The 14,422-nt window shown below is 47.7% G+C and overlaps 1 protein-coding gene across 2 annotated transcripts in view; it reads right to left on the minus strand.

The window, feature by feature from the left end:
• Positions 1 to 205: 205 nt before the first annotated feature.
• Positions 206 to 14,422, minus strand: part of TMEM132C (transmembrane protein 132C) — a 185,796-nt gene continuing 171,579 nt past the window's right edge. For both annotated transcript variants that reach the window (XM_053959881.1, XM_053959880.1), the window contains exons 6-9: positions 9,707 to 9,912; positions 9,017 to 9,290; positions 8,172 to 8,363; positions 206 to 1,450 (exon numbers count right to left, since the gene is read on the minus strand). In XM_053959881.1, coding sequence (XP_053815856.1) covers positions 251 to 1,450; positions 8,172 to 8,363; positions 9,017 to 9,290; positions 9,707 to 9,912 — 1,872 coding nt within the window. In that variant the 3' untranslated portion in view covers positions 206 to 250. The remainder of the gene's footprint in view (positions 1,451 to 8,171; positions 8,364 to 9,016; positions 9,291 to 9,706; positions 9,913 to 14,422) is intronic.

Here is a 14,422-nt window from a genome sequence, read left to right on the forward strand (position 1 = left end):
CCATGAGTAGCAGAATAACCACTGGGGGGGAAAAAAAAAAAAACAAACAACAAAAACAAACAACAAAAACCCAACAAAACGAAGTGAAAACCAAAAACAAACCACAAACAGTTTGGCAAATTTCTTTCCCTGATTATAAAAACTGCCTCATCGTTTCTCCTTCCCCTCCCCCTCACCCGTCCCAATATATACTGTAGAACTGAAGGCATCAAGGTGTGGTTAAACCCAAAAGAAGAACCCCAGCAGGGAGCTACGCTTTGTCTTTGAACTTCCCCACGTAGTTCCGTGTCTCTTTGGAGTCCCCCAGGTCCATTTCCTGGCACACCCACTTAATGTCATCGTCATTGCTGCTGAGGATGGAGTTGACGGTGGGGCAGCCGTCGTCGGGCGGGATGGTGGTGAACGTGGTGAACTTCACCCGCTTCCTCTTGGACGTGGGCGAGTGCAAAGGCTCCACCTTGTGCTCCTTGCCCAGCCTCCCCCCCGGGTCTGCAGCCCTGTGCACCTGGCTCTGAATGTTCTTCTGGGCGCTGCCGTTCAGCAGCTGGCTGCTCTCCTCGCCGGCCGAGCCCCGGTCGATGATGGTGGTGTGCTCGTCCTGCTGAGGCGACGCGTCTGCCGTGTTCTCCAGCAGCTCTGCCTCGTTGCCCAGCCACACCCAGTCGTGCGAGTGGGTCACGGTGGTCTGTCCTTCCACCAGGACCTGCTTGTGGCGGTACTTGAGTGCAAACGTTGCGCAGTTGATGAGGAACACCAGGATGGCCAGGCAGAAGACGCCCAGCAGGGCGTACATGCCGATCTCCAGGTCGCTGAGGCCCCGGGGTGTCTGCACCAGCTCGTTGTCCTCCACGCCAGCACCGCCCTTGGGCAGGTCCACCTGGGCGGGGAAGTTGGTGAAGTCGATGGGGATGTTCTGCAGCTGGCTGTCGTCCGAGAGCTTGCCGCCGTCCAGGCGGCTGTTTTTGAAGACTTTATTTTTGAGGACGGACTTGGCCGTGGTGCTGACCTTCCTGAGGGGCCCCTCGTCCCTCTCTGCCGAGGAGCTGCCGTGGGAGCGCCCGTCCTGCCCGTGGCGCTCCGGCTCCGAGCCCTTGTGGCGCCGGTCGCTGGCGCGGTTCTCGATCTCGTCCGCGTCGTAGTCGCCGCCCGCCTCCGCGTCCGCGTCGTTCTGCCCGAACTTCACCCTGATGCTGCCGCTCCCCACGGCCAGGACGCTTTTCCTCTTGGACTTCTGGCAGGCCTCAGAGATCATCATGTCCACCTTGACCAGCGCTCCCTGGCCCTCGCCCTCCGCTGCCACCACGGGCCACTTCAGGGCAGGGCTCTGGTGGACGGACACAACGGCTTCGTCCAGCGACACGGCCGACAGCGAGAAGTCCTTGGGGTCATAGATGTCCAGCGGGGTGACAGAGCTGTCACTGAACTGGATCCAGGTGCTTACCACGGCTTCCTGAAAGGACAGGGAGATGGTTAAAGACGGGGCCTTCGGTAAATCAGCCCAACCCGCTGCAGCTCATCAGTCTCTCAGCTGGAGGAGACGGGACACGGCGACTCTGCACCGCATTCAAACCAAGCCTCGACTGACGGGGCAGAGAACGGTCACATTTGTCACTAAAGGTTCCACTGTTACTCTCCCTGCAAGTGTTTTGCACGAGGACGTAGGAAATGATTGATACGAGATGTCTTTATTACCGAAGTACCCATTAGCAAGCTACAATTTTACAAGCTCTGTAAGGAAAGTCATTCCTGTCGTACAAAAGCCAAAAGAGGCAAATCACAAAAATTACTAGAGGCACTTGACAGAACACTTATTTCCCTCATGTTCCACATGCACAGGTGTCATGAGGAGCTGTCAAATTAAGGCGTAAGTATCTTAGCAGGAGCAAGGAGCCACCACAGTATCTTGGAAATGGCTGGAGCAGAAGATTCATCCGAAAGAAAAAGACTCACAGAACAATTGCCATTTCACTGGAGAAAGGTTTGTTCTAAGTAAAACACGCTTTATCCTTGAGGTAATTAAAAAGTCCACCAAATTTCTGTGTCAAGAAGGGGAGGATGGGGATTCTGGCATGATCTCTGCAATAAAAATACAAATGGCCTGGATTTAATTGGTCTGTCTTTGTGCTCTGCAGGTAGCACTGTTAGAAGTCATCATCAGAAGCAAACACAAAGCCAGAGGTCAGCTCTTTGCCATGTGAAATCCCATCCAGATGACACAGATATTTACTTCTCCACATCTCAATAGCTTTCTTTGCAGGATATTTCTTTAATTTTTCACTTGTTCTGTGTCTTGCCTGCGTAGCCAGCAGACGGCCAGGCAGATTGCCAGAGTGCAACTTCCCACAAAAGTGAAGTTCTTTCCTTCCCACACTTCAACCACAAATGGCTCTAATAACTTCACACTTGGGTACATCCAAACAACTGGGCTCAAAAACCAGCACTGGGGAAAAAACATTGCCACCCTGTTAATGTCCAGTCATAATACAAATTTACAACTTAATATGGTTTTCAATTGGCTGCAATTTGTTATGCTATGGTTATGAACAAAGAGAATTGCTACCCTTCCAGTTGAATTTAAAGCTTTTCAATTAAAACAGCAAGGGGCATTTAGCTGGGCAGAAGGTTGGGCCATACTGAATATTTGATTTCCAAAGCACTATCAGCAAATACCTGAGGGACTGAAAGAAGAAAAATAAGTTGTGGCACAACAGGAAAGAAGGCAAAGTTCTTGGTGATTCAAATTTACTTCAAAGAGCTGAAACGGAGCCAGAGTAACTCAGAAGCTGGGAAGGGTGAACTGCATAAGGAAATTAAAACATCTGATCTTTCATTAGAGAAACAGCCTTGAAATGACTGAACAAACACAAAGCTGCAGGGCACAGCTTGAATTTCTACCACAGAAATCTACAGTAGAGCAACCCCGGTCATAGGAAATCAAAGGGGTTTTTTTAAATGGATACGTGCAGAGAGAAGAAGATTCACCTCCTCAGGCAATCCAGCATCCTGTTGCCTTCCTTCTCCCTAAAACAAAGGTCAGCCTCATGTGCCACTGGGGAAGACACACTGACTTCTCATCAGCCTGTGCCAGGGCAAACACCAGCATCACTTCCAGCACATCATCACTGCCTGCCAGTGGTGCCCTCCTCCGGAGAGCAGGGGGAGGAAATACGTGCAGGATTTTGTGCAGGCAGGGCTGGAAATGATGGCACCTGTGCCTCCTCCCCAGCTGGGAACATGCACAGCTCCACACCTCTGCCACGGGGCTCACGACACTGAATCCTTGGTGCCTTTGGAAAAAGTTGCCCCCAGCTTCAAAGCAAGTTTTGTTCTTTATGCCACTGCTCTACAATTCTGCATTCCTGGTTTTATGAAGCAGAGACAGAGAAAAATGAGATGGCAGTCAGCTGAAATTTGCAGGCACACATGTGATTTACTGTAGGTAACAGAGGTGTGCACTGGCTTAGCCATTATTTTCTACCAGCACTGACATTTTTTATTTCCAAGAGAACGTTTCTTCATAGGAGGAACCAATTTTTTTCACAAAACAACGTTGTCATGCCCATACTATGGACAACATTAATTAAAAGGGAAAGAAAACAAATGAGAGAAAGAGGGGGAGAGTTTAAAATCCTGCCAAAATACACTGTATCAGCCCAAATAATCCATTTGGCAAGAGATCATTTCCTCTCATTCACATCATTAAAGGAAAGCCAAAGGCAGGGCAAGGAAGTGAATTTCCCAAATGATTATAAATTCTGAAAAGGTAAAAAGGAAAGAAGAGAGAAAAAGGAAATGATTTAGTGCCATGTCCTTCAAGGAGCTGTTTCTGCAAATCCTGTGTACCACATCAATAAATCCCCTCCAAATCTCTGACAAGGCCCTCCAGTTACTCTCAGAAGATGAAGATGGATTGGAGCCTTCTCACCTGCCGAGCTGCTGGCCCTCGTCTCATGCCCTCAGCACCGAGGTGACAAATGCTTGTGCTGTCTAATTATCAAGCATAAACAAAGAGTTTGAGGAACCACCTTGCTTTCCAGCCTTTCTTTCCCCCACGTCTCCTCTCTCTCCCCCTGACACGCACTCAGAGGTGCTCTCCCAGGAGAAGTGACCCCAGGGGCACAGCAGGGCCAGTGCTGCCCACAGAGCAGGAGGCTCTGCAGCTGACTGGGACGTGAAGTGTGTCAGACAATGCTCATCTGTGCTAAAGACAGCAAAATCCAGTCCAGAGATGTAGAAACTGCTTCCCACAACCACTGTTGGTTACCACCAGGCTTTCCTTAAGCACATAAAAAACTTTATCATGACATTTTTTGTCTAAACTTTCCCTTGTGCCTTTGCTGTTCTCTTTGCAGTTCCACCACCTTTCCTGGCCTTGAATTACATTGTGGCTTATCAGTCCAAAGATACCACTTGATAAATCTTCTTGGATAAACTGGTTGCATTTTAGAGAATTCTGCTGCTTAGAAACACAGATCAGGATATTTGATTTTATTCCATGCTCAGAATAAAATGGCCTTTTAATGGTCTTCATTCACTATAGCACAAATAAGAGTATTTGTGAATAAGCCCTCAATTGCTGGGGTCAGCTGCAAGGGTCCTGGAGTGAGGCAGGACATCAGAGGAAAGAAATGGTTGGCTCTGCAGAAAACAAATACATCCCTCCCTCAAATAAAGGCAAAGGAATACTGTTCTCAGCAGCTTCTCCTAGACCAGCTCTGATTGTTCTGTCTGGGGACTTGAATGCTGGCATGGATTTCCCTAGCAATTTTATCACATGAAATATCAAAGTATTACATGTGCATTTATTTTTAAGCCTGTGGCTTGTGTAGTAAAAATTGGGCTTGATCGTTGTGATGTGGAAATGAAAGGCAGCCAAGACTCAGATCTTAATTCAAACCATGCATTCCCCCACTGTGTATTTCTCTCTCTCCTTTTTGTCCAATCTGCTAATGTGACATTCCTTTCCAGTGGGAATTTGCTTGTATCTGCAAGGGAAGAAGTGAGATTCTTATCCAACAATGCATCCCTTCTCCCTTTCCCATGCTGCTGAATTCCTTTGTCGTTCCTGTGAGCCACTCCATGGCTCTGTCAGCTTAGAGAAGGCATAAATACAACTTAGGTGTAACTTACACTGCCAGTTTGGGGTAATGAATCCACACCACGAAAACACTGCTGACATCTGTTGTTAACTGTGAGGTGTCAGTGAATCCTCAGGACAGGTCTGCAGGAAGGCCAGGAGCTGAACCAGACCATCCACGAGGCAGGGCCAGCAATGACCCCAGCCTGTCCTCCTGCCAAGGGTGCTGGGCACCCTCCCCTCCCAGAGAGTGAGAGCAGGGCTGGGTCGGGCACTACACCTGGGAACACCAGAACTCAGCTTTGAGAAAGCACCAGCATCGCTCTTTTTCCCTGAGAAAGTGTCTGCAGCTCCCCAGTAGCACTGAGAGAGACATCAGTGCACAGAGCTGTTTATTAAAGGCTTTTTTCTTCTCTCTTCACTGACCCATTTCAGTTCATTAGCCCCCATGCAATACCCCACAGTGACAAAAAAGCTGGATATGACTGTGAGTTTCCCTGCAGAGCCAGCTGAGCTTTGAGAGTCCTTGAAGCTCACTTAGATCAGAAAACATTTAAGCACTGTAGGTTTTCCTCTGTTTACATTCTGGAGAAGCCTTTAAGATGACAGTGTTGATTTAACAACCGTCAGCAAGCCAAATGGAACAGCTTTCCTACCTGAGCAGATGGCCACCAAAAATAGATGACTCACAGCTAGAGTTTCCAAATTTTCACAAGACACTTCATCTTTGATATTTAAAAGTTGGTCAACCTGTGTCTATTTTTAGGCACCTAAATCACTGATCCACTTTTCAGTGCCAATGTGCTCCCTATTGATTATAAAATAATATATATGGGCTCAGCATCCCTCAAGGTCACCTTGTCACAGCAGGTAATTAGTTGCTCAGCTACAGATAAAGGTATCTAACTTAAGGCATCCAAGGTGATAAAATATTGCCTTATCTTCTTTAGAGTGCTTTGTATTTATGGAGATACTGCCAACTTTTCAGGACATTGTCTTGGCTGATTTGTGCTGCATATGCAGACAAGGTGTGCTCATTATAATTAAGGCAATCCAGTCATTATGGTCACTGAAAGAAAGCCACAGCAGAAATTCTGCATTTTTTTTTTCAGTTGCATCAGTAAGGTTTGCATGACTTATCTGGGCCTTTTATAAACTTGCTTGAGAGGAAAAGGCACACTTAAATAATGAGGTCCTCACAACGTTCAAGTACAGGCTTAGTCCTGGGTTGTCTCCTTGGAAAAAACCCTCTTTCAAAAGGGCTTGATTTTCAGAAAACACTCAGCATTTGCCTTCAAGATTCCAGCTCAGTCAGGATCTCAGCTGATGCACTCCAAATCATGAGTCACTTCTTGCAAAATTTAGCCACAAACATTCCCACATTTGCATTAATTTTTCTAAGGGAAAGTGACTTAAATGTTCTATCCCTCATTCAAACTGCAAATGAAAGGAATAGATGTCTGTGCCTCTACAGGTCACTCCCACACCATTTCCTTCTGTTTACTTCCCAGTGTGGAATCTATTCCTGTCTGGGTTTTGGTGATGGAGATGCACAGCTCAGAACCAGGGCCTGACTTCTGTGTCAGAAATGTGCCACTCTCAGCAACCTGGAATCGTCCTGCAGAGCAGCAGCAGCTTAAACCAAACATGTCACTAAAATAATTTCAGAACTCAGATGCTGGGAAAGATAATTTCAACCCAAAGCACGTTCACACGTTTTCACTCTTTTGTATTACTTCCTAACTTGCCAATTGCAGTGACGTGTCGTGACATGTCACATCATACTGCCACACCATAAACAACTGGAGGTGTCACAACGGGCACCCCTGGCATAACCTGCCACAACCTGATGCTGATAAATGCCTTTGCACACTCAGGACGGATCATCCACAAATCTGAGAAGCTGACAGTGGGACTGGGCAGCCTTTCCAGATTCACAGGCTCTTTAATCTGCAATCAAATCCACAATTCTTTCAGTTCTGCTGCAGGACTGATGGTGCTCTGTCCCACAGGACAGGATTGGGCTGGGAGTGCTCCAGTTTTTGCTTCCACAGTCTTTGTCTGAAGACAGTATGCCAGATGTGGTTTCTAAGCCCTGAAGAAGGGTACAAATGGGTTAATTACGTAAGATTCTTATGTTTACAGGATGCAGCAAATGGAACAGATGGGCACCGTGTCCTTCTAGTTTGGACATTTTCCTGTCACTAAGTTATAAAACAAACGAGATTGTTTTTATGTCCCAGAAAATTAGGTAGCAATAATCATGAAAATGGGCCATAAAACTTGACTTGAGATCTCTCCCTCTCTATGTGAGAAGAACAATGCTTTCTGCAAGAGAAGTAGCTGTGGACAGATTTAATTGCATGGTTCCCAGTCCCAATCCTCAAATCAACTGACCAGGGAAGCGTGCTCCAGTGACCCTTGGGTTTATTCTGGGCCAGAGTGACTGTTTGCCTTGATCTGCTGGTGCTCTCCAATCTTCTTTTCCACAGAGGTTGTGACCTGAAACAAGCTGTTTGCAATACCCCCTTTAGAGAGATGGGAGTTTGCTGGCTTAAATTAAGATCAGCACATGAACTGGATGATGAAACCCCCCAAAATCCACATGAAAAATAAAAGGAGAGATGAGCCTGGCAGTGTGTCATGGCTCCAGGAGGGAAAAGAAATGGATGTGGCCATCTTCTGCCTCTATTTTACAGCTCTTGAAGATATTGAATTGTGACACACAGAGCTCTGTGCTCTCCAGAACAGAAGACAAGGTTGTGCTCATACAGCAAACCAGGATCACTGTCCAAAGACTGCCTGTGCAGTGGAAACAACACAGCTTCATTAGCTAAAGAAAGAGTATTAAAACTGTAAACAGCATAAACTTCAGTGTAGTTAGAACTTTTACTGCAGATTGAAACCCCTATTGGAAGGGAAGAACAGACAAGGCAATTCCAGAGTATCCACAGGGAAAAGCAATTGACACGGACAGGGACTACACCTGAAGTCTGAATTCTAAACTGGCTATGAGTTATCATCAGTACTTTACACTGCTAAAATCCTGCCCCACCCCAGGAGGCAAGCCCAGCAAATTCAGAGTGCACGTTACCTGCTTAGGAGTGTGAAGCAGCTCTTGGGCAATGGCTGTGGCCACAATGGCCCTGCTGGTGGCTGCACTGGGCTGCAGGAAGAGAGAAAGACCAGACACCAGCTGCACTCCAAGGTCTGTGATGGTCACTTTGTCATCCAGCACAGTCACTGTCTTCTCTGCCAGGATGGAGTCAGACAGAGGAGACAAAACCTTTGGAGAAACACAGAAGAATCAACTTAGGAAAAAGGCTGATCAATTGATAAAACCTTTCTTAAGGTAATCATCCCTTCTTGTCTCCAAAGCTTTATGCACAGAAATGAAGAGCACAGGAAAGGGAGTCTGATTTCATTAGCAGGGTCAGAAAACCTGAGTGGAGAGGTTATGGCTGAGAACCATCCAAGACTGGGAGCTCTCCTGTCCCAGTTGTGTTATTTGCATTATTTCACCACGAGAGTGGATTTAAAATTCTCTTCTCCTGTTACTCTGTCTTCCCATGTGGATGAGCTCATTAAACATCCCAGCCACTTCAAAGGGAGGTTACCAGCCTAGGATTTGTCCTTCATTTCTTGGCTTGGAAATTCTTGCTCCTCCAGCTTTTTCTGTTTCTGATGGAAGATCAAGACAGTAGAATATCCTCCCCTTTGCTGAAACGAAGGGCCACTCTTTAGGGAACTACAGATAGCCAGTTCATGCTCATGCTGTCTTCTCCACCCTCCTCATATGCACACAGGCTGGCTCTATCCACCCTTTATGCACTGGCTTCAGCAAGGACTCCCATGTGTAGTCCCACAGATGTATAATCTGTGGCCATGGCAGCGTGGGGCAGCCACAGCCCACGCCCAGATCCCTGCCCAGAGCTGTACCTGCATCGTGGTCATTCCCACTTCCCGGCCGATGAGGATCCTGCCCTCCTGCAGCCTGGCAATGTGGGGATCCTCCAGCTTCATGAAGTCCCTGACCAGCTCTGTGATGTCGAAGTGCCAGTCCGAGCCCAGCAGGTAGCTCAGCTGTCCCCAGGGGCCCGAGTCCTCGGCCACGAACTGCGTCAGCACCCTGACCATGGCGTGCTGGTACTGCAGGGTGCAGCCCCTGCCCCTGCGCTCCTCCTCGTCCTCGTCATCGCTGTCCCTGGTGGGCCTGGTGGCAGCAGAGAACACAGCATAGAGGAATGTTCTCAAAACACCCGTGAAAATTAACTCTGCAGTGCTAATGGAGAGTGCCCCTTAAGCAGAGCCCTCCCTTCTGGATTTCTGGACTACTGATGCCCACCTCACGTGATGGAGGACTGGACTGTGCCACCTTTTCATCTGTGCTGCCATCTCCAAACAGCACCTCTGCCAGTGGACCTTGCCGGAGTTCCACGCTGTGTTTTGTTGCCCAAGACAGACACACACACAGAAGCACAATCCCACAACTTTTACACCTTTGTTGTACCCGCAGATGCCCAGTGCAAAGCTGGGGGTTCCAGCAGTGCTGCTCCTCAGGGGAAGGCGCTGCATTTCGGGAGCATTCCTTTCACAAATCACCCAAGAAATGTAGTGACTCAAACCCACCTTTTGCTGGAAACGACGGGGACTCGCCAGCCTTTGATCTGGCTGAGCTCAGTGTCGGAAATGTCGATCTGGAGGGGCAGGCGTGGCACCCACACCGTCATCTGCAGGGGAGCACTCAGGTACTGGTAGGTGAAGTTCACCAGAGCGTTCACCTTGCCTTTCATCTCCTTGCCGTTGACAAAAACGTAGTCACACCTGTCAGAAACCTGAGAGGGGGAAGGAGACAAGGTGATCACTGTGATCACAAAACCAACTCCAAGTGTAACCCTGGCAGCTCAACCCCAAAACAAAGAGAAAAGGCCCCCCTCTCTTTATGCACGTTAATGAAGGCCTTGTACAGTGGGAGCAGCTGAGCACAAAGCCCTTCCCTGGCTCGGGAGCACGACTGAGCTGGAGGTGCCCAAGGACTGGGCATTATTTGTGAAAGCTGTGGTTGATTTTCTGCCTGCGACGCAGCGAGCTCCAAACCCATGGCAGAGCTGGGGAACTCTTAATGAGCAAAACTCTTCCCAGCTTGGTCAAGAGGAACCCAGCAAACCCAAACTGGTCTCCACAGGGGCAAGCAGCCAGTCAAAGCTCTACCCTGAAGACAACCTCCACCAGGGGTGATGCTGCTTTCAAGACTGGCTCTGCAGTAGATTTCACCCCCTGAAGAGTAACAGAAGTCGACTCATTTCCTCTGCAATAAACATTATCTGTTTGTAAATGTTTACATTTTGATTAAAGCTGTAAAGTATTTCTAAACACTACAGCAGATTTATCATTAATATGTAAATGCTGTCCTGAAATATAAGCAAGCATTATCATAGCCGTGTAAGAGTTATATCAGTAATCACTTCTTTAATCAGTGTTGTAATTTACAGACCATTGAGTTTTCTCATTTATTATGTTACTGAGTACTAGTGATAAAATCACTCCTGGATATATAAATCATTAAGAGAGATGCAGATAGTATGAAGTGACTCCATGTGATAAAGTCATTGTCATTTCTATTCCTAAAGGTGTCATAAATGTCTGGGGAAATCCTGTGGCACATTAATCATACATTAAGTGGTGAGCAGTGGGAGCTGCTGCATTACTGAATGAGCTGGTATGTCTGCAGAAATTAACAGCAAGCCCAGCAGATCCCAGCTCCTGCTCTTGCTCCCATCCTGTCAGAATTCTGTTTCATCACCCCTAACGAGCCTTGGCAATGGTGGAAATGCACCTCCCCACCTGAACATGTATTTACATTATCATCTGCTCCCTTCTAGCCATTCCCAACACTGTTTTGCTCACATGAAGATTATCAGCTGGCAGTGCTGATGTCCCCAGACTAAGCCAGCAGATGGATGTCCTCCGTGGCCACAGATGCAGGAGCTGAACTGCTCCCGGTCTGACACAGCCCGTTTGTATCCTCTCTCAGGTTTAGGCACTGCTCATAGTCTGGTAAAATATTTGATGATGAGATTGCAAAAAGAAACTTCAGAGCACGCAATACAAACATTTCTCTGCCTCGCTGCCTCAGAGGGTTATGCTCTAACAGCTCTGTTGACTGAAGCACTACCATGTGCTGCAATACCTGACCCATCCCTCCCTTCTTCTCCCTCAGACCTCCCAGGGCTGGTTTAAAAAGCCTGAAGGGGCAGAAACACCTTCATTTTAGCACAGTGAATGCCATGGCCTATTTTTCCATCTATTAACTTGATTGGCAATACAGAAACAGGTTTAGTTCACAGCAGGCTGTTTCAGAATGACTGTTTGATCTCATCTAAAAGCACCGTGCAGCAGAGGTGATGAGGAACCCAATACTATGTTTAATACCTTATATAATGCCAGGCAGTTATTCAGAACACACCCCTAGATGGGCTGCTTGTTCTTTCTATGGTGTCTCTGCATCAGCCTCACCCTGGGAGAGGAATCCTGAAAAGGTTTCTCATTAAACAGCTCCAGCTGCAGGCAAGCAAGGGCTGCACATCAGGAGTCCCAGCCCTGAGCTCCTGCCCAGGGAGGTGTTGGTGCCTAGAGCAGTGAGCAGCCCCTGGGATGGCCCAGGGACACTCAGCCCGTGTATGTGGGCTGCTGGTGCCCATCCTAGGTCTGGAACATTCGACAAAGCAGCTTCAGATAAAGCTCTTGGCTCTTCAGCCTTGCCTTCCTTTGAGCAGAAGTGCTTGGGAGGCTTGTCAGCAAAATCTAGCTGACCTCTGCCTGGAGCAACAGCCACTGCTGTCCTGAGGCTGGCTCCACCCCACTCATTTCTATGCAGCTCAACCCAAAGACAAAGTGAACTTCTTGGTTTAGTTGTGCAAGTTGCTTATTTGTGCATCGCACAAACCACTTGCACGCGCTGATAAAAGATTTCTGACAACACACTCGGCTTCAGACTGGTCAGGTCTGGTCCAGATGTATGATTTTATATTGTCTAAACTCAATGTTGTCAGTAACTGAACAAATCTAACTGCTGGGGAAAGAAAAAGAATAATGGTGGTAGCAAAACTGCAAATCCAAAATGGCTCTGGGCTGAGATCCAATCTCCATCTGTATTTGGAAAGCTGCTCCAAGCCTTTGTGGCCATGGCACAAACAAATGGCTGAACAAGTCCATACAGCATCCTAAGGAGGTGGCTGAGCAGCCACCACAAAGCCTTTCCAACTGCTCCAGGTTGATATTTATTACTGGACATGCATCAGCAACGCTGGCAGGTCTTTAGGAGCTGCATGGTGAAAAACAGGATTCTCTTCCCCAAGAACAAGCACTGCTAATGTCCCTACACTGCTTCTCCTCTGCTCTGTACTTCTGATAAAGAGGCAGCACAGAGGAGAGGAAAGGAGGAGCAAAGCTCAGGCTGCACTGCATTCCTGTAATTCTGTGTGCATTTCAACTCTTTCCAGGCATCCATCCTGGAAGATCATCCATCACCCTTGACAGAGGAAGGCGACACTTCCCAAGCAGTGCTACACAGGAGGAAGTGTCTGTCACCTGGTCACGGGTGGCTGTGCTCTCTGTGGGCTCAGGACACCCATCCCTGTGCAGTGTGCAGCTACAGCCATTCCACACCTGCTCTTGTGGAAGCAACAGGGCTCAGCTGAGCTCAGCCACAGCACAACCAAAGTGACAGCAGGGGCCTTTGCCTTCCTTGCCCTTCCCTCTCACTGTGACACTTAAAAAAATCAATGAACAGCGTTTCTCAGCCTCAGAGGACAGATGCAGATGGACTGACTGCTCCAATTTACAACTCCAGCAAGCCCCAGCTGGGGTCTCATTTGCTGGGCACATGCCCCTCACAAAAAAGGGAACAGGTTGTGTGGTGCCTCACCAGCCCCCCAGCTCAGGCCAGCTAAGGTGGAAATAACATCCCAGACAACTTGGTTCTGGAGTTAGCCAGTGCAGGCTTGGCTACACTGCTTTGATCTGTTCTCCTGTGGGGTAAAACACGATGGAAACACAGGGCTGGCAGGGATGACCAATGTCACATGCAACCATGGAGGAAGGATAGAAAACAGATTAAAAAAAAAAAAAAAGGGTCACATTAGAACTCTCTCTCTCTCTATATCTATATATATATATGAATATATATATATAAAATTGAAAAGCTATATTTGTTGGAGAGTTTTTGATAGCTAGAAGTACTTTTCTGTTTTCCTCCAGGCTTTTGCCAATGCTTCTGGAAGGTCAGGGAACAGTGCAGGGACAATCTCAGCTGTGGGTCCTGCCTACTCCAGGTCAAGAAAGTTTCTAACAGAAGCTGGAGACTCTGTGAGCAGCGATGTGTCTCTCCTCTCCTGTAGTATTTATGCTTTTACTATGAAAACATCCTCCCTCTGAAAGTGCTTTTTATCTCTGGCATCAGAAGAAGAGAGCAGTGATGAAGGGAAAGCCTGCTTAGCCACCACCTTTAAGTGATTGGGTTTTTTCTTTCCTGCTTAGCAGATCAGCAAGAAGTTTTGCATTTTAAAGAGCTCTCTGATGCTATTTCAGCAGTTTCTTTCATTATTAAGCTGCATTCAGCTACTTTTCCCTTTTTTTCTATTTTCCTAACTTCTTTCTCCAGATTAAAAGTAAAATAAAGAAGCAGACAGCAAAGACAGGGCTAAGCACAATTCCCTAGAGGCTTCCTCTTTGTCTTTTTCCTGGCATTATATTTTTGTGCCCCCTTGTAACAAAGGCCACTGCCTTTCCAGATGACTTGGATAGATCTCTCTGCAACAAATCACATTTTATTGAGCTGACAGAGAAAACTGCTTCCTGGAAATCAAGAGAGAGGCACTCCTGCATGGCTACCTGTGGCACTCCGTGACTGGGGAGGGAACATCCTCCCCCCTGGCACTCTGCAGATGGGCTGCAGTGAATTTAGAGGACATTCCTGGAGCTGTTACCAGTCCAGTGCAGAACCTCTGGGTCTCCCTTCACTTCCTCAGTTCACATTCAGCTTTTGATCCCACCATGACCTCTGTAAGGAGGGAGCACGAGCTGCTGGAGGGCACCACAAAGGATGTGACAAGGACACCACAGCCAGAGAGGGGCTGCTGGCACCTCTGGAGAGTATTGGGTTTGCCAGGTTAAATTCCACTCCAGATTCCTGAGAAATCTTCCTTCAACTGCTGGTGGAGTCAGGCACTTTTAGAAAGACAAATTTCACGTCGAATACAAGCTAAGGCTGCCTTTCAGAAGATGGTGAACTCAAAGCACTGTCTGTCCTGCTTCGTGTCTGCTGTACACAGGAGTGGAAGGAAT

The sequence above is a fragment of the Vidua chalybeata genome, chromosome 18, assembly GCF_026979565.1.
Source record: "Vidua chalybeata isolate OUT-0048 chromosome 18, bVidCha1 merged haplotype, whole genome shotgun sequence".
Lineage (NCBI taxonomy): Eukaryota > Metazoa > Chordata > Aves > Passeriformes > Viduidae > Vidua > Vidua chalybeata.